Source organism: Schistocerca serialis, chromosome 8 (assembly GCF_023864345.2).
Source record: "Schistocerca serialis cubense isolate TAMUIC-IGC-003099 chromosome 8, iqSchSeri2.2, whole genome shotgun sequence".
Taxonomy (NCBI): Eukaryota; Metazoa; Arthropoda; class Insecta; order Orthoptera; family Acrididae; genus Schistocerca; species Schistocerca serialis.
Window position 1 is genome coordinate 485,839,986 of NC_064645.1, and position 22,501 is coordinate 485,862,486.

The 22,501-nt window shown below is 43.0% G+C and overlaps 1 protein-coding gene across 1 annotated transcript in view; it reads left to right on the top strand.

Annotated features, from left to right (window-relative positions):
- The window catches only part of LOC126416626 (sodium-dependent noradrenaline transporter-like), a 387,224-nt gene that overhangs the window by 248,712 nt on the left and 116,011 nt on the right, over positions 1-22,501 (top strand). Inside the window, exon 6 of the mRNA XM_050084387.1 lies at positions 16,000-16,103. Coding sequence (XP_049940344.1) covers positions 16,000-16,103 — 104 coding nt within the window. The remainder of the gene's footprint in view (positions 1-15,999; positions 16,104-22,501) is intronic.

A 22,501-nucleotide genomic window follows, 5' to 3' on the forward strand; every position in this document is an offset into this window, starting at 1 on the left:
TAAATACATTGAAGTGCCATAGAAACTGGTACAGGCATGCGTATTCAAATACCGACATACGTAAACAAGCAGAATATGGCGCTGCAGTCGGCGACGCCTATAAGACAAGTGTCTGGCGCAGTTGCTAGATCGGTTACTGCTGCTACAATGGCAGGTTACCAAGATTTAAGTGTTTGAACGTGGTGTTATTGTTGGCACACAAGCGTTGGGATACAGCATCTCCGAGGTAGCGATGAAGTGGGGATTTTCCCGTACGACCATTCCACGAGTGTACCATGAATATCAGGAATCCGACAAAACATCAAATCTCCGACATCGTTGCGGCCGGAAAAAGATCCTGCAAGAACAGGACCATCGACAACTGAAGAGAATCGTTCAACGTGACAGTAGTGCAACCATCCCGCAAATTGCTGCAGATTTCAATGCTGGACCATCAACAAGTGTCAGCGTGCGAACCATTCAACGAAACATCATCGACATGGGCTTTTGGAGCCAGAGGCCCACTCGTGTACCGTTGATGACTGCACGACACAACGTTTTGCGCCTCGCCTGGCCTTTTTGATGACTAAAAACTTGTTGCCTGGTCGGACGAGTCTCGTTTCATATAGTATCAAGCAGATGCACGTGTACGGATATGGAGATAACCTCATGAATTCATGGACCCTGTATGTCAGCAGATGATTGTTCAAGCTGGTGGAGGCTCTGTAATGGTGTGGGGCGCAGGCACTTGGAGTGATACAGGGCCCCTGGTACGTCTAGATACGACTCTGACAGGTGACACATACGGAAGCACCCTGTCTGGTCACAGGCATCCTTTCATATCCATTATCCATTCCGACGGACTTCGGCAATTTCAGCAGGACAATGCAACGCCCCACATGTCCGAAATTGCTACAGTGTGACTCCAGGAACACTCTTCTGAGTTTAAACACTTCCGCTGGCTACCAAACTCTCCAGACATAAACATTATTGAGCATATCTGGTATGCCTCGCAACGTGCTCTTCAGAAGAGATCTCCACCCCCTCGTACCTCGTACTCCTACGGATTTATGGATAGCACTGCAAGTTTCATAGTGTCAGTCCCCCCCCCAAGCGCTACTTCAGACATTAGTCTAGTCCGTGCCACGTCGTGTTGTGGCACTTCTGCGTGCTGAAGGGTGCCCTACACGATATTAGGAAGATGTACCACAGTCTTTGGCTCTTCATTGTAAATATGAATAACCACGAAGTCTTGTGATGGGTTTGTAGTGTTCAATGTTCTCGACGAAAAGAGAATGCGACAACTGCACTGAGGACACGTACTAGAATTTAATTCCAATGCTTCGTTTTTTACAACGAACCTGGTCTGTGAGCCACACTTGCTGACCAATAGGTAGTTTGTGAGGAGCGGATGGGAGAACGGCTATTGCTGGGTGGTTGGAAAGGAAAATGAGAAATGCAAAAGTTTTCTATTGAAACTGATGACTTTGTCAGGCTTTTTCCTATTCCTAAGGGATACAAGCGTGCCTATGGAGGCTACACGTATATCTGATTAGTGCAGGACGAGATAGTCAAATAGGAACATTTGAGGAACGCTTGGCTCCATTGTTGTGGATTTTAGTAGCGATGGAATGTTGGTCAGGTGCGAAATGTGTATCTGTTGTATGGGCATGCTGCAGACACTCGGATAGGATTGTTGGAGTTCAACGCGCTTTCCGTAGAAAGTTTATCCAAACAGGCTCCCATGCCATCTTCCAGCACTATCAACCTTTAGGTGAGATACCTTGAGGCCACTGGTATCACTACAAGGAAAAGAGGCGGTAGTGCAAAAAACTATAGGACTTCGACACTTTGTACAAAACCAAGGACATCATCTAGGTGGTATCATGAAGCAAAAATGACATTTTCAGGGTAAACCATTAATTTCCACTCGCGTACACCAGATTCACGTCAAAAAAAATGTTTAAACCTTCCATTTGTGCTATTTTTTTAATCTTCCCGGTTGACTCCCTCACCTTGTGCAAATATAGTTTCTACCGCCTCTCCAATAATACTCAAAACAGCAACAGAAATTTTGCGTTCAAAATACAATGTTATATGCAGGTTTTCTGCTTTCTATTGAATCTGATCACTTTGTCAGGCTTTTTCCTATTCCTAAGGGATACAAGCGTGCCTATGGAGGCTACAGGTATATTTTGTGGACATCTCAAGTTCGAGACGTGCGGGAGAGAAATATGTTGAGGTCGAGAGCTGGCTACGAAGAGAGGCTGACGGCTAAACTCCGCCGCTTCCCTCAGCCCGATTCCGGGCCCCGCGTGACCATTCCCGAGCCCTTGATTGGCTGGCTGGCTATACTGATTCTTATCTTGGGCGCGTTACAGCTTCAGTAACGCTTAGGCGAAGCGTAACTTCGTCAGCGTTATGGGCGGAGTTCGGTCTTGTATCACGTGCACATGGCGTGAGATATCTGATATCCGGCTGATATCTAGTGCCGGCCGGGGTGGCCGAGAGGTTCTAGGCACTACAGTCTGGAACCGCGCGACCGCTACGGTCGCAGGTTCGAATCCTGCCTCGGGCATGGATGTGTGTGGTGTCCTTAGGTTAGTTAGGTTTAAGTAGTTCTAGGGGACTGATGACCTTAGAAGTTAAGTCCCATGGTGCTCAGAGCCATTTTTTTGATATCTAGTGTCAACTAGCTCAGGCTCTATCACAGCCCACAAGAAAACTTCGCTCACTGATGAATAAACGTTCTTAAAAAAATCTATTTTCTACACATTCTACCGGCTCACCTGTATACTGGTATAAAGATTAGTGCAGGACGAGATAGTCAAATAGGAACATTTGAGGAACGCTTGGCTGCATTGTTGGGGATTTTAGTAGCGATGGAATGTTGGTCAGGTGCGAAATGTGTATCTGTTGTATGGGCATACTGCAGACACTCGGATAGGATTGTTGGAGTTCAACGCGCTTTCCGTAGAAAGTTTATCCAAACAGGCTCCCATGCCATCTTCCAGCACTATCAACCTTTAGGTGAGATACCTTGAGGCCACTGGTATCACTACAAGAAAAAGAGGCGGTAGTGCAAAAAACTATAGGACTTCGACACTTTGTACAAAACCAAGGACATCATCTAGGTGGTATCATGAAGCAAAAATGACATTTTCAGGGTAAACCATTAATTTCCACTCGCGTACACCAGATTCACGTCAAAAAAAATGTTTAAACCTTCCATTTGTGCTATTTTTTTAATCTTCCCGGTTGACTCCCTCACCTTGTGCAAATGTAGTTTCTACCGCCTCTCCAACAATACTCAAAACAGCAACAGAAATTTTGCGTTCAAAATACAATGTTATATGCAGGATTTCTGCTTTCTCTTGGTTGTATTACCATAACTACCAACGAAGTAAACTCAAGTGTCTTATTCAAACAAGAGGTTGTTAAATACACTCCTGGAAATGGAAAAAAGAACACATTGACACCGGTGTGTCAGACCCACCATACTTGCTCCGGACACTGCGAGAGGGCTGTACAAGCAATGATCACACGCACGGCACAGCGGACACACCAGGAACCGCGGTGTTGGCCGTCGAATGGCGCCAGCTGCGCAGCATTTGTGCACCGCCGCCGTCAGTGTCAGCCAGTTTGCCGTGGCATACGGAGCTCCATCGCAGTCTTTAACACTGGTAGCATGCCGCGACAGCGTGGACGTGAACCGTATGTGCAGTTGACGGACTTTGAGCGAGGGCGTATAGTGGGCATGCGGGAGGCCGGGTGGACGTACCGCCGAATTGCTCAACACGTGGGGCGTGAGGTCTCCACAGTACATCGATGTTGTCGCCAGTGGTCGGCGGAAGGTGCACGTGCCCGTCGACCTGGGACCGGACCGCAGCGACGTACGGATGCACGCCAAGACCGTAGGATCCTACGCAGTGCCGTAGGGGACCGCACCGCCACTTCCCAGCAAATTAGGGACACTGTTGCTCCTGAGGTATCGGCGAGGACCATTCGCAACCGTCTCCATGAAGCTGGGCTACGGTTCCGCACACCGTTAGGCCGTCTTCCGCTCACGCCCCAACATCGTGCAGCCCGCCTCCAGTGGTGTCGTGACAGGCGTGAATGGAGGGACGAATGGAGACGTGTCGTCTTCAGCGATGAGAGTCGCTTCTGCCTTGGTGCCAATGATGGTCGTATGCGTGTTTGGCGCCGTGCAGTTGAGCGCCACAATCAGGACTGCATACGACCGAGGCACACAGGGCCAACACCCGGCATCATGGTGTGGGGAGCGATCTCCTACACTGGCCGTACACCACTGGTGATCGTCGAGGGGACACTGAATAGTGCACGGTACATCCAAACCGTCATCGAACCCATCGTTCTACCATTCCTAGACCGGCAAGGGAACTTGCTGTTCCAACAGGACAATGCACGTCCGCATGTATCCCGTGCCACCCAACTTGCTCTAGAAGGTGTAAGTCAACTACCCTGGCCAGCAAGATCTCCGGATCTGTCCCCCATTGAGCATGTTTGGGACTGGATGAAGCGTCGTCTCACGCGGTCTGCACGTCCAGCACGAACGCTGGTCCAACTGAGGCGCCAGGTGGAAATGGCATGGCAAGCCGTTCCACAGGACTACATCCAGCATTTCTACGATCGTCTCCATGGGAGAATAGCAGCCTGCATTGCTGCGAAAGGTGGATATACACTGTACTAGTGCCGACATTATGCATGCTCTGTTGCCTGTGTCTATGTGCCTGTGGTTCTGTCAGTGTGATCATGTGATGTATCTGACCCCAGGAATGTGTCAATAAAGTTTCCCCTTCCTGGGACAATGAATTCACGGTGTTCTTATTTCAATTTCCAGGAGTGTATTTTGTCCCAAGCTAAAATTGTGTGCAGGAGGGGACTATCAGGTGGATCCCTCGCTTTCGCGATCAGAGCTCTGCCAATGCGCTGCCCGAGCGCATCTATCAAACTCTATCAAGGCATGTATCAAACTACGTCGTATTCGGCCGCTTTCCGCCCCCTGGCCCGCCTTGGTCACCTGTTAAGTGGGAAGCTGCGTCAGTCAATAGATTGGCGGGGGGGGGGGGGGGGCGGGGAATACCACATTAACTGTACACAGGCCTATCGACAGTCTACATCTATATCTACATGATTACTCTGCAATTCACATTTAAGTGCTTGGCAGGGGGTTCATCGAACCACAATCATACTATCTCTCTACCATTCCACTCCCGAACAGCGCGCGGGAAAAACGAACACCTTAACCTTTCTGTTCGAGCTCTGATTTCTCTTATTTTATTTTGATGATCATTCCTACCTATGTAGGTTGGGCTCAACAAAATATTTTCGCATTCAGTAGAGAACGTTGGTGACTGAAATTTCGTAAATAGATCTCGCCGCGACGAAAAACGTCTTTGCTTTAATAACTTCCATCCCAACTCGCGTATCATATCTGCCACACTATCTCCCCTATTACGTGATAATACAAAACGAGCTGCCCTTTTTTGCACCGTTTCGATGTCCTCCGTCAATCCCACCTGGTAAGGATCTCACACCGCGCAGCAATATTCTAACAGAGGACGAACGAGCGTAGTGTAAGCTGTCTCTTCAGTGGACTTGTTGCATCTTCTAAGTGTCCTGCCAATGAAACGCAACCTTTGGCTCGCCTTCCCCACAATATTATCTATGTGGACTTCATAACTGAAGTTGTTCGTAATTTTAACACCTAGGTACCTAGTTGAATTGACAGCCTTGAGAATTGTACTATTTATCGAGTAATCGAATGCCAACGGATTTCTTTTGGAACTCATGTGGATCACCTCACACTTTTCGTTATTTAGCGTCAACTGCCACCTGCCACACCATACAGCAATCTTTTCTAAATCGCTTTGCAACTGATACTGGTCTTCGGATGACCTTATTAGACGGTAAATTACAGCATCATCTGCGAACAACCTAAGAGAACTGCTCAGATTGTCACCCAGGTCACTTATATAGATCAGGAACAGCAGAGGTCCCAGGACGCTTCTCTGAGGAACACCTGATATCACTTCAATTTTACTCAATGATTTGCCGTCTATTACTACGAACTGCGATGAGGCTTTCACAGCCGGGTGACCGCTGTTGGTAAACCTTGGGCGGTATAAAGGTCGTGATCCACGAAACCCTTCTGTTACTAATGTTTCGTCCGGTACTGCGCTGGACATCTTCGGAGGCAAGACTCAAACGGATGAGCAACGCCTCCGAAGATTCGTTCTGGGTGAAACGTTAGGAACATAAGAGTTTCGTGGGCCACAACCTTATGGACCGAAAGGTTTCCCAGCAGCAATTATTCCTCTGAATTTACCAGGTACCGGCGGTAGCTCGTAGCGTCTGTCTGTTCACTGCAGGACAAAAGAAGTCAACCACTCAGAAGACGAGGAGGAAACGAAATGAAACTTGACAGATTCAGAGGGTATCTGATGTTATTTCAGTAACTACAAATTCGAGCCAAATTTACAAAGAATTTGGCACTACGAGCCTGCTTGTTAGTATAATGATGTACCCCTTCTAGCAAGGATTCACTCATTCATTCGGTAAGTAAGGGCGTCATAAAAGCCCTTGCATCGTCTCGTGAGACAAGCTTGCCCGCAACTGTTGTAATTGGTCGTTGATATCCTGGATATTGACACTCGGACCGAACTAACGTCTTAGGTGGTTCAAAACGTTCAAATGTGTGTGAAATCTTATGGGACTTAACTGCTAAGGTCATCAGTCCCTAAGCTTACATACTACTTAACCTAAATTATCCTAAAGATAAACACACACACATGCCCGAGGGAGGACTCGAACCTCCGCCGGGACCAGCCGCACAGCCGAGCTGGTCCTACGCATGTTCTATCGAGGCAGACCTCGTACGGTGGCAGCGTGTTAACCTAAGTACTCTTTACTTTTGGGTACCAAAAACAGAGTGAGTCACTGTACTAACGTCACAGTGCCTTCTATTGAACTTCCTGCTGCGCCAACACCCAAGTACACTTTCCGTCCGTCACAGCAGAAATGATTGAACGTACAGTGTTTATATTGGAGTAGATGTTATTTACTTGTAACGCAAAACTAGTCTCAGAAATATCCAGGTGTGTTTTAAGCCTAATTATTATTACAAGTCGAATCAGTGGAACAAGGTGCGACACCAGCCTATACAACGACAAACCTTTTTTATTGAACTTCACAAACAGTAAGGCTAAGTACCATTTCTGTGCAGCATACAATAAGAAATAGCCTTTCGGGAACTCAGGCTATTACTCACTCAGCAAGACATATTAGAGCTTAATGCCTCTTACTGGAAACTCAACTGGCATAGAAATCCTAATCCCAATGAATGTGTGTGCTACTCGCAATGAATATATGTCCTGAAAAATTCTAATTAACTCGTAAAAATCTTGACCTCGCATTAGCTTAAGCGAAATATAATTCTAAAACGATACCTTGAAGACTTCTTCTTACGCATCGTAATAAATCGCTATCATTTATTCAATGCGATAAAATTCCTCCTGTCAAATAGCAGTATCTCTGAATGTTGCTACTGAGATATTACTCATCTGTAATTAGATATAGTAACAGCTACGAATTATCAGTAAATTACTCTCTTTCTTTTTTCTTTTCTGAGAAGTAGTTAAACGTTATATATATATATATATATATATATATATATATATATATATACGAGGGCTATCCACAAAGTACATTACGTTTTGGAATTAAAAATAGATAAAGTATAGGAAAATTTTTTTTATTATATACAGATGAAAGCCACACTTAAATACTACTTTGCCATTTAAATTAAGGCACTTATCGTAGTGATTGACGAGCTTGGAAATTCTTTCGTCGTAAAATTCGGCCGCCTTCGACTTCAACTACGTGGTTGCCTCTTCTTGAAGCCGTGCGTCGTCATCAAAACGGTGCATAGCTAACCACTTCTTCAGTGCTGGGAATAAGTGGAAGTCGCTCGGTGCCAGGTCGGGATTGTACGGCTGATGAGGAAACAACTCCCACTTAAAAGATTCGAGAACTTCACGACTGGCATTTGCCGTGTGGCCCGGGCTTTGTCGTGAATCAGCAAGATGTTTGAGCCCAACTTTCCCCTGCGCTTGTTTTGTATTGCTCTTCTGAGATTGTGCAGAGTTTGGCAATACCTTTGAGAGTTTATTGTAGTGCCTCTTTCCAGGAAATCCACAAAAATCACACCTTTTCTGTCCCAAAAGACAGTCGCCATCACCTTCCTTGACGACATTGTCTGTATGCATTTCTTGGGTTTTTGGGGGGAATTTGTGTGCCCCCATTGCATTGACTGCAATTTTGTCTCGCAGTTCACATGCTTAACCCACGTTTCGTCACTAGTAACGATGCGATCGAGTAATGAGTCGCCATCTTTCTCGTAAGCGTCCGAAAACGTTAACGCTGCAGCCATTCGCTGATTTGTGTGAATCTCTGTCAAGATTTTTGGTATCCATCTTGCACAAAACTTGTGGTAACCAAGCTTTTCGGTAATGATTTCGTGCAACAAACTTCGCGAAATTTGTGGAAAACTCGAAGAGTTCCGTTATTGTGAAATTACGGTTTTCACGGACCGCGGCATCGACTTTTTCGATAAGTTCAGCAGTCACTATGCTGGGTCTTCCACTTCGCTCTTCGTCGTGAACGTTAGTTCGGCCATTTTTAAATTTTATGACCCATTGACGCACTTCACCTTCAGTGATTATGTTGTCCCCATACACTTCACAAATCTGCCGATAGATTTCTATCGGTGTACAGTTTTTTGCAGGCAGAAACCTTATTACAGCAGGCACTTCGCGGCATTTTCAATTAACGCCGACATTTCAAACTATCACAGTAACTCCACGGAGTACAGTACGAACCTCTCGCTAGCACGGCAGGATGCCAACTGAGCGGCGGAATGTCATGACACCAAGATGGCCGCGCTAGCCCCGCCCCTAACGGACACAAACGAAAACGTAATGTACTTTGTGGATAGCCCTCGTATATATATTTATATATATATTTATATATATATTAGCCTTTCGGAAACTCGGAATCTTACATCACTCAGCAAAACACATTAGAGCTTAATGTCTCGTACTGGAAACTCACCTGATATAGAAATCTTACTCGCAATGAGTATATGTCCTGAAAAATTCTAATTAACTCGTAAAAATCTTGACCTCGCATTAGCTTAGGCGAAATATAATTCTAAAACGATACCTTGAAGAATTCTTCTTTTGCATCGTAATAAATTGCTAACATTTGTTCAACGCGATAATATTCCTCGTGTCAAGCAGCAATATCTTTGAGTGTTGCTACTGAGACATTACTCATCTACAATTAAGTATAGCAACAACTACGAATTATCAGTAAATCTCCCTCTTTCTTTTTTTCTTTCCTGAGAATCAGTTAAACGTAATAATAAATATGAATATCCTTTGCTTCCTAATTCCTGTCTCGTTTGAACACCACGTCGTAATCACAACTTCAGATAGTTTATAAGTTGGTCCTAATGTATAATAAATACGACACGATCTTTGAATGACAAGTATAATGCGTTATTACTGTTAATCATCGTTACCAACTGATAATTTTTACTTATGGACCTTCTGACAGCAACTGAATAAAACACAATTTTAGTGCCATACGCGTTTCGCCTTTATTTTCTGCAAGGCATCTTCAGTGGCCTGGAATATGTACATTTTTGTCACTGTGCCTATAGGTTATAAACAGTTCTGGTGGTTGGTATTTCCTATTAAGTAGTAATGTTTTGAACTGTACTTACAGGTTACATGGACAATTTCTTACATATTACGCTCCTGTTGCATTATTGGTGTTCTTCTTCTTATGAATGCCAATTTGCGGTTTTTTCCCACATTCCACAGCACTATGAACTGAACGCTTGTTTCAACGCAATGTTTTGGTTTCTGTTGCCGACTGTCAAATGTTTTTTTCCAAAAATCGAATGTTATTGCCAAACTTTCTAGTGTCATTATTGAAGTATCTGTGATCTGTTCGTGTATACATTTGTGTGTGTGTGTGTGTGTGTGTGTGGATGGGTATATGTGTGTGTGTGTGTGTGTTTGTGTGTGTGTGTGTGTGTGTGTGTGTGTGTGTGTTTTATGGTGCGGTTTTTTTTCACTGCTGATGTGTGTGTGTGTGTGTGTGTGTGTGTGTGTATGTATTTTGTTGTGGTATAATATTTTTTTCTTTTTTTGTGGTCTGTGTGTGTGTGTGTGTGTGTGTGTGTGCGTATTTTGGTGTGGTATAATATTTTTTCTTTTTTTGTGGTCTGTGTGTGTGTGTGTGTGTGTGTGTGTGTGTGTGTGTGTGTGTGTGTGTCCAGATGGTGTGGGGAAAGCTTTACTGTTCATTTCCTTTATTAAGTGTGGTAGGGAATCTGTGCTGATGAGTGTTTGTTCATTTATCACATGTTTGTTTTCTGCCATAGCGGAAAACAAACAAACATGTGATAAATGAACAAACACACATCAGCACGGACTCCCTGCTACACTTAATAAAGGAAATGATAACATAAAACAGAAAAGCTCTTCCCCATACCATCTGGACACACACACACACACACACACACACACACACACACACACACACACAGAGAGAGAGAGAGAGAGAGAGAGAGAGAGAGAGAGAGAGAGAGAGAGAGAGAGAGACCACAAAAAAAGAAAAAAAAATTATACCACACCAAAATACACATACACACACACATAAGCAGTGAAAAAAAAAACACACACACACACATACATACATACACATACACAAACGCACACAAAAATGCATATACGAACAGATCACAGATACTTCAATAAATACACTCGAAAGTTTGGCAATAACATTCGATCTTTGGAAGAAACATTTGACAGTCGGCAACAGAAACCAAAACATTGCATTGAAACAAGCGTTCAGTTCATAGTGCTGTGGAATGTGGAAAAAAACCGCAAATTGGCACCCATCAGAAAAGAACACCAAATATGCAACAGGAGCGTAATATGTAAGAAATTGTCCACGCAACCTGTAAGTACAGTTCAAAACATTACTACTTAATAGGAAATACCAACCACCAGAACTGTTTATAACCTATAGGCGCAGTAACAGAAATGTAAATTAAATAGCTAACATATGTACATATTCCAGGTCACTGATGATGCCTTGCAGAAAATAAAGGCGAAACGCGTATGGCACTAAAATTGTGTTTTATTCAGTTGCTGTCAGACGGTCCATAAGTAAATTATCAGTATACCGTAATATTACACGCAACTGAGGAAGACAGGACTACAAAAGTTGAAGATGTTCGTTAACAACTGTTATTTACGCAAAACAAACTCTCAGAATACCAGTCTGGTTCACTTTCTCTATTATCTTTTCCTTTATCTTTCATGTTAACTAGCCGAGAACACCAACCACATTTCCAATTACGCATTTAGTTTCATTAAAATCCGAATTTACAACCAAAGAGTAATTGCTATTACACGTTCAATGTGAAAGTCTTAACTTTGCTTTCTTTGGCACTTGCAAATTACTGTATCCTTTATAAGAACCATTATCTTTTAGCAAATTCAATTACTGATTAAGTCTCTTTCCAGTAGATTTTATCTACATCAACCCAGCACATTTTATCCAAATTGTATGAAAATGAAATCGGAACTACCATAACCATCTACAATAACTATAATTCAGAACACATAAGTATCATTTTAACCTTTTAATGTATTTCAGTACAATTTTCTCGGCGTGAGTGATCGAGTGCCGGCAACAAACTAATACCCCACAAATCGGTAATAACACAATAAAGAAAAATGAAACAAAAGTCCTAAATGCCACCGCCTCTTTGACCCTGACAGTTAACAATCAGAGCAAAGCTTGCCTCTTCTGGTGTTGGCGTGACGCCACCCGATACAATTCCCTATTTGAAAACAGACGGCTCGTCACTTTTCATTCTGCAAGTCTCAGTTTAGTACGTGTGGTTCGTTAATGGTCCCACTTTACTACGTTGTGCACCAAACACCGGCTGAGGGTACGATCTATTTAACTGTTTGTGGGCCAGTTCAAACTAACTAGCCAAATTACGTCCGCCATATGTGTTAGGGCTCAAAATTCAACAAAACCCACTAAATTGTTACCTCGCTCGATGCACTTCAGGCACACCACTGACAGATCGGCAAACGACACAGTCACCTCTGGACGATTTGTAAGCCACCAACAACACGTCGCGGACCAAAAGAGCGGATACCTCCGATATAACCACAAAATTCAATAACTGTTATCGCGTCAACACTTCTCTCCAGCTGTGCCTTCCACAGCCTAAATTTACCACAATTTACTGTTATCGCCTGCAGCACTAAAAATCTAGAAAAAATCACCCTTGCCAGTTTTTCTCCAAATCAGTGGCTTAACAGCTGCTATGAACATTCATAAGAACCTGGCATTGGGCTGGAGGGGACGAAGGGGGGGGGGGGGGGGACGACTCTCGCAGCTACATCAATTCACGGTAGTCTCTTCTCAAAAATCTGACTTACCGCACCCGTTAGCTTGCTATAGAAAAAAAAACTGTTCATGCCAGGCAATAACTCCACACACTGCCAATCCCTGATAAACCCGATCGCCTTGCGACAATCCAATTCACACGATACCTGTACGAGTAGGTTGACAGACTAAGACCTATAGCTGGACTGTCTTAGGTCTATACGTAATCTGTCTACTTCTCTCATGAAAATCATGTGAGAACCATTAAAGACGAACAAACACGTAACGCCAAGTAGACTTTTGACAGTTAGCGCATTATCGGCAGCGGCCCTCGGTAAACTCGAGCGGCGGCCGGCTCCTTCGTACCGCAGTCAAAAAAATGGCTCTGAGCACTATTGGACTTAACATCTGAGGTCTTCAGTCCCCTAGACCTTAGAACTACTTAAACCCAACTAACCTAAGAACATCACACACATTCATGCCCGAGGCAGGATTCGAACCTGCGACCGTAACAGTCGCGCGGTTCCGGACTGAAGCGCCTAGAACCGCTCGGCCACCACGGCCGGCCGTAACGCAGTCGTCCCATCGCTAGCGTTTGCGATAGCCTGTGGTCGCTTTGTAATCCCTGACACAGTACTCGTTAAAGCCTGTGCTATGGAAAGTGAGCGGGTTTCACCTTATGAGAAAGGATTTTCGCATAGATATCGACCGCGTGTACCTGAATGGTGGCCAATCAGACTTACATCTACTCTGTAATAACAATGATCCGTCAAGTAAGCTCGAAATGCAATCACACGTCAGGATGGATCAAAAGCAAACCAGAAGATGCTACCAATGTGACAATAATACGGTCGCCAGCCTAATTAGGCATTAACTGAGTTTCTTCCCTGTACAAGTTGGTATACATTCATGCAAAACAACAAGTTGTAACACTGCATAATATAGTAGAATTTTAGAACCAGAAAATGTATTGAACTGATAGTTTCACGTTCTGTACTGATATGGAAAATCATGAATACGTAACACTACACTATAATGTTTACTACAAAACTTTATACTGTCTATTAATCTAATTAAAATCGGGCATAGGTTACCCTAGAAATTGTACTTTCACGCCGCACACTAAATGTCAATTTTTATAAAGATAAAACACTTATAAATTTTGACTTTTATATTTACTTTAACTTTTGCTGATCAAACCAATTTAGGACACTACAGAATTCAAATGAATGAAAGGGGGACCCTGAAGCTGTTATGATCGCTGTATTTTAAAAAAAATGATTACTGAATTTATTATTCATTCAAGATTTCCAGTATATAAGTTACTACTCTTTTCATCTTATTTACTGCTCATTTAAATGCCTTTAAATCTGTCTCGAAATAATAAACTTCGTTACTATATCAATACTAAAGTTATCGACTTCGTTAGACCTTCGCTATTCATTTACTGGTTCATTAACAAAACATTTCTTTAAACACCATTCTAATATAGCTAGTTCTGCAAATAATTATTATTAACACAATTTTTTAATTTTCATTTCGGGACACTCGGATTGCACAACGTTTGGAAAGGACCCTGTCTAGGTTAGTTGTGAGGATAATTAAATGATGGAAAAATTCTGGTAACATTCAGGTTATTATTGCACCAAACAAACACAGTTCACTCTCTGATCCATACGAATACAGTACTAAAAGTTTCAACCTGCTAGTATCGATGCGGCGGTTGGCGGGCGGCAAGATGGGGAGGCACAGAGCACACATACAACCAAAGCTATGGCTCTTGACGTATCGGCACTTTAATTCTTGTTAGCGTCGCAATACTTTTCCATTTAGTGCCTATGGCTCAAAATGGCTCTGAGCACTATGGGACTTAACTTCTGAGGTCATCAGTCCCCTAGAACTTAGAACTACCTAAACCTAACTAACCTAAGGACATCACGTACATCCGTGCCCGAGGCAGGATTCGAACCTGCGACCGTAGCGATCGCGCGGTTCCAGACTGTAGCGCCTAGAACCGCTCGGCCACCAAAGCGGGCTTAGTGCCTATGGAATTTTGCCATGCTGTGTGGGCGTTAGAACGGCATACCCAAGGCTCAGTGAAGCTATGTCTTCCAGGAGAGCCCCCTCGCCCCAGAAGGTGTTGCTTAAACCAGTGCCAAACTAACTACTACTGTGCCCGTTGTGCTGTGCAGTGCCCGCGTACATTTTCCCGCGCTCGCCTGCCATTCACCTTTTACCGCTCCCTGACAGACCGGGTATTCACCCGAGGTTTTGCATTCTACATATCCTAACACATTCCCTACGTATGGACCAGACGCACAGTTACAATTTTAAACATCTTACGACAGTTTCAACATTCGTTACATTTCAATTCTATTACAATATTACTTGACATTTGACATAAACATCAATATTCACATTGAAACTTATTCACAGTTTTCTTAACATAATTGCATGAAACAAAAAGAAATGAAATCAGAACATCAATTACACAAGTTTATCGTAAAATCAGATGAAAGGATTTACTTATATGTACAATAGTACAGAATCGTTGTTGTTACAGCTTCACAGCTACAACACGCATTAGCCTTCTGTCGTCTTGAGCATACCATTCATCTAGGACGTTCTTTTTACTCATCGTCTAATATATCATACAGACCAAATTATACGCTGATGAGCCCAAACATTAGGCCACCTGCTCAATACCTTGTTTGTCCGTCTTTGGAACGAAATACATCACTGATCTGCATTATCAGGGATCCGACAGTTTTTGATAGGTTTGTGCAGGTATATGCCTACGCTCAGGTCAGAGGTAATTCGCGTAAATAATAGGCCGCTGATTTCCGTAGGAGGTGATGGTCGCCCGAGAGAAAGGGTTTTTAGTAGTCGGACAGACAGACAGCCAGCGGACGGGCAAAGTGATGCTTTTTGGCTCCGTTTTCAGCGACTGAGCTGCGGAACTCTAACGCTAAGACGACCTCGCAAGTGCTGTACGTGGGGTTGTCACGAGAGTTTGAAAGTGCATTGCGGTATGAGATGGAATTCATGAGAATCAGCTTTGAACTTACACATTTGCCTCTGTTTAACACCTTCCATGAGTACTTGTTTGAGTTACGTTCTATCAGCTGTATCACTGTAACTAATAATAACACGCGTTCTTGAGAAGACACCATTTAGTCGAATGTCTGGAGCTGGAAGCAGAGCTTGGAAAAGGCCCATGAATGGCACTGGATGACGCAGTTGGTTGCTCATTGCATACCAAAGGCTGGAAATCCCTGTTGAATCCTTGTATTGCGTACAGTTCTAGCCTGTAACAAAATGTCCATAGCAGTATACGTTCTACAAAAGAGTAAAATAAATGTCATCTAGAAAATTTTTGTCTTTGGTTATGGCATACGACTTACATTTCATTAATTCCTAATAAAAACATGTAGATTTCAGGATTTTCATAATGCATAACCGCATTTAAAAGTAGCTGTAGCCTTTCGTAGACTAATGTTTGATTCCGTGATGCAGGTGTGGGTGGACGCTGCTGTCCAGATCTTTTATTCCGTCGGAGCGGGCTTCGGCGTGCATCTCTCATACGCCAGTTACAACACATTCCACAATAACTGTTTCAGGTAAGCAAAACGACTACCTTAAGTAGTAAAAAAAATAAGTAGTCTGATAAACGGCCAGTGTCACAGAGTTGTATTGATTTAGCTGCAGATACACGTTTCGCATCAAAAACGTATACTACGATACTGCCGTTCTCCTGTTTCTGTAAACCGTGGCAGAAATACTGCATACTTCCACATTCACCATTGTGAATCAGTGGAGATAAGTTCTTTGTACTCTGTTGCAAGTAATTTACTAAAAGTAAATGTGGGATCTTAAAGTTTTTAACATGGCTGCGTGGTCAGCGACCATTTACAAATTAAAGTTGAAGCAATTACAACCCTCGGTCGCAAAAATTAAGTCTTTTGACCTGGTTTCGGCACTTCTATGAGTGCCTTCATCAGAAATTAAACATTCAAATTGGCCTACAACGTAAGTACCAAATTAAGGAAAAAAAATTTTTATACAAAAAAATGTAAGTAACAGTACAAGAGAGAAACAGTACTTCCATGTCACGTATAAAATAAATACGTGACATGTAAGCACTGTTTCTTTTTTTGTACTGTTAATCAGTGCCGGCCGGAGTGGCCGAGCGGTTCTAGGCGCTGCAGTCTGGAGCCACGCGACCAGTACGGTCGCAGGTTCGAATCCTGCCTCGGGCATGGATGTGTGTGATGTCCTTAGGTTAGTTAGGTTTAAGTAGTTCTAGGGGACTGATGACCACAGCAGTTAAGTCCCATAGTGCTCAGAGCCATTTGAACATTTGTTAATCAGTTTTCAGTCTTAATACAGTATTTCTAAGCTTTTACGTAGACAAAAAGTTACCATGTCTGATGCTGTCATATAAAATATTGCCTGTTACTTCATGTACTAAATAATGTTCATCTTAACATTCATCTGCCTACATTTTAAATATTAAGTAGCCTACTTATATTTGCGGCTACTAGATGGCACTCTTGGTGCAATGTTTACCTGCCCGCAGTTGCTCACGCTGATGCCTTAGTCTGTTGCTACCTGTGGCTTAACATGTATGAGCAGCCCATAGTGGCTCGCCTTCCATGTATTCTTTTTTTTTAAAAATTGTGACTGAAGCTTTATCGCTTGATATTTATTTTATACGTGACATCTAAGTACCGTTTCTTTCTTGTACTGTTAGTCAGTACTTACATTTTTTTATATAAAAAAATTTTTCCCATAATTTTGTACATATGTTACTGGCCAATTTGAATGTTTAATTTCTGATGAAGGCACTCATAGAAGTGCCCAAACCATGTCAAAAGACTTAATTTTTGCGACCGAGGACTGTAATTGCTTTAAATTTAAATATGAGATCTCTAAATAAATTTTTGCAAATCGATATCAGAAAAAGGACTAGGATGAGAAATGTTAATAGAGTGTGTATTATTTATCCTTATATCCGCCCCCGGTAGCTGAGTGGTCATCGCGACGGAATGTGAGAAGAGGATTTGTTGGTCTGTTGGGATGATGATAGGTTCATATATCTACGGTCTGGGTTCGATTCCAGCTTCGGTCAATGATTTTACCAGGCGAGCGGTCTACCCGACGGGAGGCCCTCGTCACACGGCATAGTACATTTATGCCGGCACGGTAGCTCAGCGTGTTCGGTCAGAGGGTTAGCTGTCCTCTGTAATAAAAAAAAACTGAGTGAATGGATCAATAACGAACTTCAACAGGTTTCTGGGGACGTCCGCCACGAACAATTGCAACGAACTATAACGAACAAAATGAGATTAAAAAGAAAAGGTCAATCCTAAGGGCCCGGGTTCGATTCCCGGCTGGGTCGGAGATTTTCTCCGCTCAGGGACTGGGTGTTGTGTTGTCCTAATCAGCATCATTTCATACCCATCGACGCGCAAGTCGCCGAAGTGGCGTCAAATCGAAAGACTTGCACCAGGCGAACGGTCTACTCGACGGGAGCCCTAGTCACACGACATTATTATTATTATTGTTTATCCTTATACTGAAATTTTCCTCTGATTCCAGTGGGTGATGTCTGCTGAGCTTGTCAAGATATTGTCACGATTAATCACTGTCAGTTAAGTAAACCAAACTGGATTAACGGATCAGATAGGATAGACTGAAACAATACCTGCTCGTTTCGTCACGGATTTGAACAGTCAGAGAATGACACAAAAATAATTTGTTTGCAGGTGGTGTAGCACATCTCAAAAACATTTGAATAAAGTCGTATTTAAGACTTAATCAGAGCTGCTGATGAGATAAACCTTTACTCACTACAGTTTTCGATAAACTGATAATCATACAAGAGTCTGTATAAAATGGTTCTTACTGGGGCGTCCCAAAAAATCTATTATCATTGAAAATTACCGTCGATAGTAAAATGCATTAATGTCAAGGAGTAGTCATAAATCAACTGTCATCTGGAAAACATCAAGCTGTGGCGATGAAGCGTGGTGATGGTGTTGTGGTCCACTTAAAACTTCCAACGGAAATATCTCTGGAACAACAATTGATACTGAAAAGCGACTTCCACACCTATGAATGTAAGGCAGGGGCTCATTAACGTAAACACTATATTCCGAACGTAAGCAAATATTGTCAACTCAGACTTTTGTTTTTTTTTTAATAATTTTTTTAATAATTTTTTCTTATACGATCAGTAGCATGAAAAATCACAAAAAGAATGGCGTGAGTTGCATAGCAATGCGTCAGTTATCTCCAGAGACATTGCAAAATGAAGTAGACGCCAGAAACAAACGACACGCGCCGCTATGGCACATCCCAAGGTTGGCACATCCCGAGATGGAAGCGTGAACCCGACGTTGCTCGTAATCGCGATGCGATTGACGGACTAGGATACAACAAACGCTGTACTTATTGTTATTTACACTGTTATAAGGGGGCTGGAAACAATACAGATGTCCACTCACAAAACTGCATACAACTACCATTTACCTCCTGGTTGGATGGGTGTTTGTGTTGTCCTCATCATTTCATCCTCATTCATGGAAGTGGCGAGACTGGACTGAGCCAGGTTGGGAATTTGTATGGGCGCTGATAACCGCGCAGTTGAGCGCCCGGCAAACCAAACATCATCATCATCCTGGTTGGACCGAGCGAGGTGGCGCAGTGGTTAGCACACTGGACTCGCATTCGGGAGGACGACGGTTCAATCCCGTCTCCAGGAGTCCTGATTTAGGTTTTCCGTGATTTCCCTAAATCGTTTCAGGCAAATGTCGGGATGGTTCCTTTGAAAGGGCACATCCGATTTCCTTCCCAATCCTTCTCTAACCGGAGCTTGCGCTCCGTCTCTAATGACCTCGTTGTCGACGGGACGTTAAACACTAACCAGCAAACCACCATCCTGGTTGGATCCTTAGTCAGCCATTAATTATGTTTACCCTGGACGGTGTTATTCGGTTTCTCGTCACCGTTCTGTCGATTCCAGTACAGCAGTGAAGACCAGTAAAGCACGAACGAGCAGATCCTTTCCTTATTTCTCATTGTGTGTGACTGGACATATGCATTGTTTCCGGTCTCCTTAACAATAGTCTAAACACCAATAAGTACAGCGTTTGTTGCATCGTAGTATGTCAATCACAGGGCTATTACGAGCAACAGAGGGTTCACACTTGCATCTCGGGATGTGCAAGAGCGGCAGGTTTCGTTTATTTCAAGTGTCAACCTCACTTTGCAATTTCGCGGGATGAAACTGACGTATTGCAATGCAACCAATGATATTCTTTTTGTGATTTTTCAGGTTATCGATTGTGTAAGAAACAATGTGGCGTGTCCCTCTAAAAAAAACATAAGTTTGTGTTGGAAATAATATTTCCTTACGTTTTAGAATGCCTTGCAGTATTTACTTTCGTGAGCCGTTGCCTTACATTCATATATACGAAAGTCGTTTCTCAACATCTGCTGTTGTTGTTCCAGAGATATTTGCGCTGAAATGGTTAAGTGGACCTCACTATATATGTATATAGTGTTTATGTGACACCAAAAACGGACCTCAAGCCACAGTCACTAAAATAATTTTTTTTAAAAGGTTACATAACTAGTTTCGATGCACTGAGTCGTCATTTTCAAATCTAATCACAAAAAAATCTGCGAAACTGCATTAACAATTCCAACCATGCTATTTTCAAATATTACGAGAGAAGTGTGGTTGCAATTATTAATGCAGTTTTCCAGGATTGTAATTAGATTTGAAAATTACGACTGAGTGTGTCGAAACTAGTTGTGTAACCTTTTAAAAAAAATTGTATTGTTTTAGTGACTGTGGCTTGACGGAAGTTTGTGGTGTCAAATAAACATTTTAAATGTTTAAATGTGTTCCTCAGACGCTGGAAAAGTCTGCCAAACAGTTTATCAGAGGCCACTCTGCGCTCTGGATATTTTTCAGCATAGAGGGCTCGTAGGCTACGTTCATTTAACATCGATACGGAAATGCATATTCTCGGAGATAAGTCCAGTAGACATGACTCCGGAAATGCACAGTTTCTGAGATAAATCCAATAAACATGGGTCCAGAAACCAAAAATATCTACTTTCTGCCATAAAGAAGTGTTTGCAGGAGGTGTTCAGTTTAGCGTCCGTTCATGACAATGCACCACCCCACTGCCCTCCAGCTTAAGGAATGATACACCCTTTGAAGAATAACTGGTTGTTGTTGTTGTTGTTGTTGTACCTGCTGGCACACGCATTGAGGATGTGACCCTGTAGTGTCTGCACATGATTGACTGGTATGGCATGGATCAATTCCTTCAAGTTCCCCATTACCAAAAGCCTAGGATATTGAAGTCTGGGGTAACGAGTAGGTGTGGGGACTGCCGACAAATCTAGCAGCTCTGAAATGTCTGTGTCGAGGCCTTGTCATGGAGCAGACACACCACCTTGACAGCTACCCGTAACGTCGTCAGGGCATTTCGGTAGTATGCTCCTGTAACGTTCTGTCCTTCCGAGCATAAGCCGTTAGCACCACACCGTGGCAGTCCCAAAGAACAGCACCATCGAGGCTGATGATGGATGCGCCTTCTTTTTCGGTGGTAGGGTGAGTCCATATGTTTGTTTTACTGCTTTGTGTCGGGGAGGTGGAGACACACCCTGAACTCGTCGACGGTGATTAGGACTTTAAAATTTTTTTATGGTTTGGCTGTAACATTCCCGTTGCTGCCTCACTTCGGCGGGCTTTTTGGATGAGAGTGAGATGCTGAAAACTCATCCACGACTGATTTTCACTTTCCTACTGTCCTACTGTTCATTCAGACTGGTTTCAAAACACTGGAAGCGTCTGCAACACGTAAGCACTGTGTCATATATGGTGCACTGTTGCTGTACTCTTGCGCCAGTTCAGTATCGATTATTAATGTATTGTTCCTCTCGAATGCAGAAAACTAATTACCTACCTCATGGTACGCCACTTTATCGATGTGCCGCACCATACTGTTTTGGCCTGTAGCGGTGTACTGTAGTACTATGGCAAAAGGATTTCAATGTGTTGTATGGCGGTAGACAAGTATTCGCAAATAAATAAACAAATAATTACACAACTTCATTTTTAGAGGTGATAATTTAAACTCTGAGACTACCTCTCGTGCAGTCGATTGAAAAATACTGAGCATACGTAGTACACTTCAGACTTATCTGCGGATAGTTTGTTTAATCTGGTTGGTTTCGCCAATTTTAAAGTTAACTGTTGCGTTGTTGATAGCTTATTTTAATAACTGAACTGGCCTTGTGATAGGCAGACTGGGAGTTGAACAAAATAATTAATTTAAACAGTTAAGATCTGGAAGCATATGACACATGACTACAGCTTAAGTGTAAATAGGTCAAAAAAATGGCTCTAAGCACTATGGGACTTAACATCTGAGGTCATCAGTCCCCTTGACGTAGAACTACTTCAACCTAACTAACCTAAGGACATCACACACATCCATGCCCGAGGCGGGATTCGAACCTGCGACCGTAGCAGCAGCGCGGTTCCGGACTGAAGCGCCTAGAACCGCTCGGCCACAACGGCCGGCCTGTAAATAGGTCATTCTGTATAGGGGCAATGCTTGCAAAGCGCATGTTTGTACCAAGAATATTAGGTCAAAACAACGCAAATGAGTAATTGAAAAAATACACATGCATCTGACTTCGATAATACATCACACCTAGCTTGCAGAAGCACACAAGGCGACATTGACCCTAAGACGTATCTTACAAGACAGTTGAAAACATGAAAACCTATGCTTATACTGACTGCAGAGTTCGAGAAATCTTTTGACGATAATGATTTGAAAGCACGCTTTAGAATTCTTAAGGTAACAGGGAACGGAACTTGTACTGAGGCGTGAGTGCAGTTCCAAGAATCAAAGGATGGCAGAAGTTGAGCAGGAAATGAGACAGAGTCGTAGCCTATCCACAATGTTAACACAGTAAGAAAGATGTG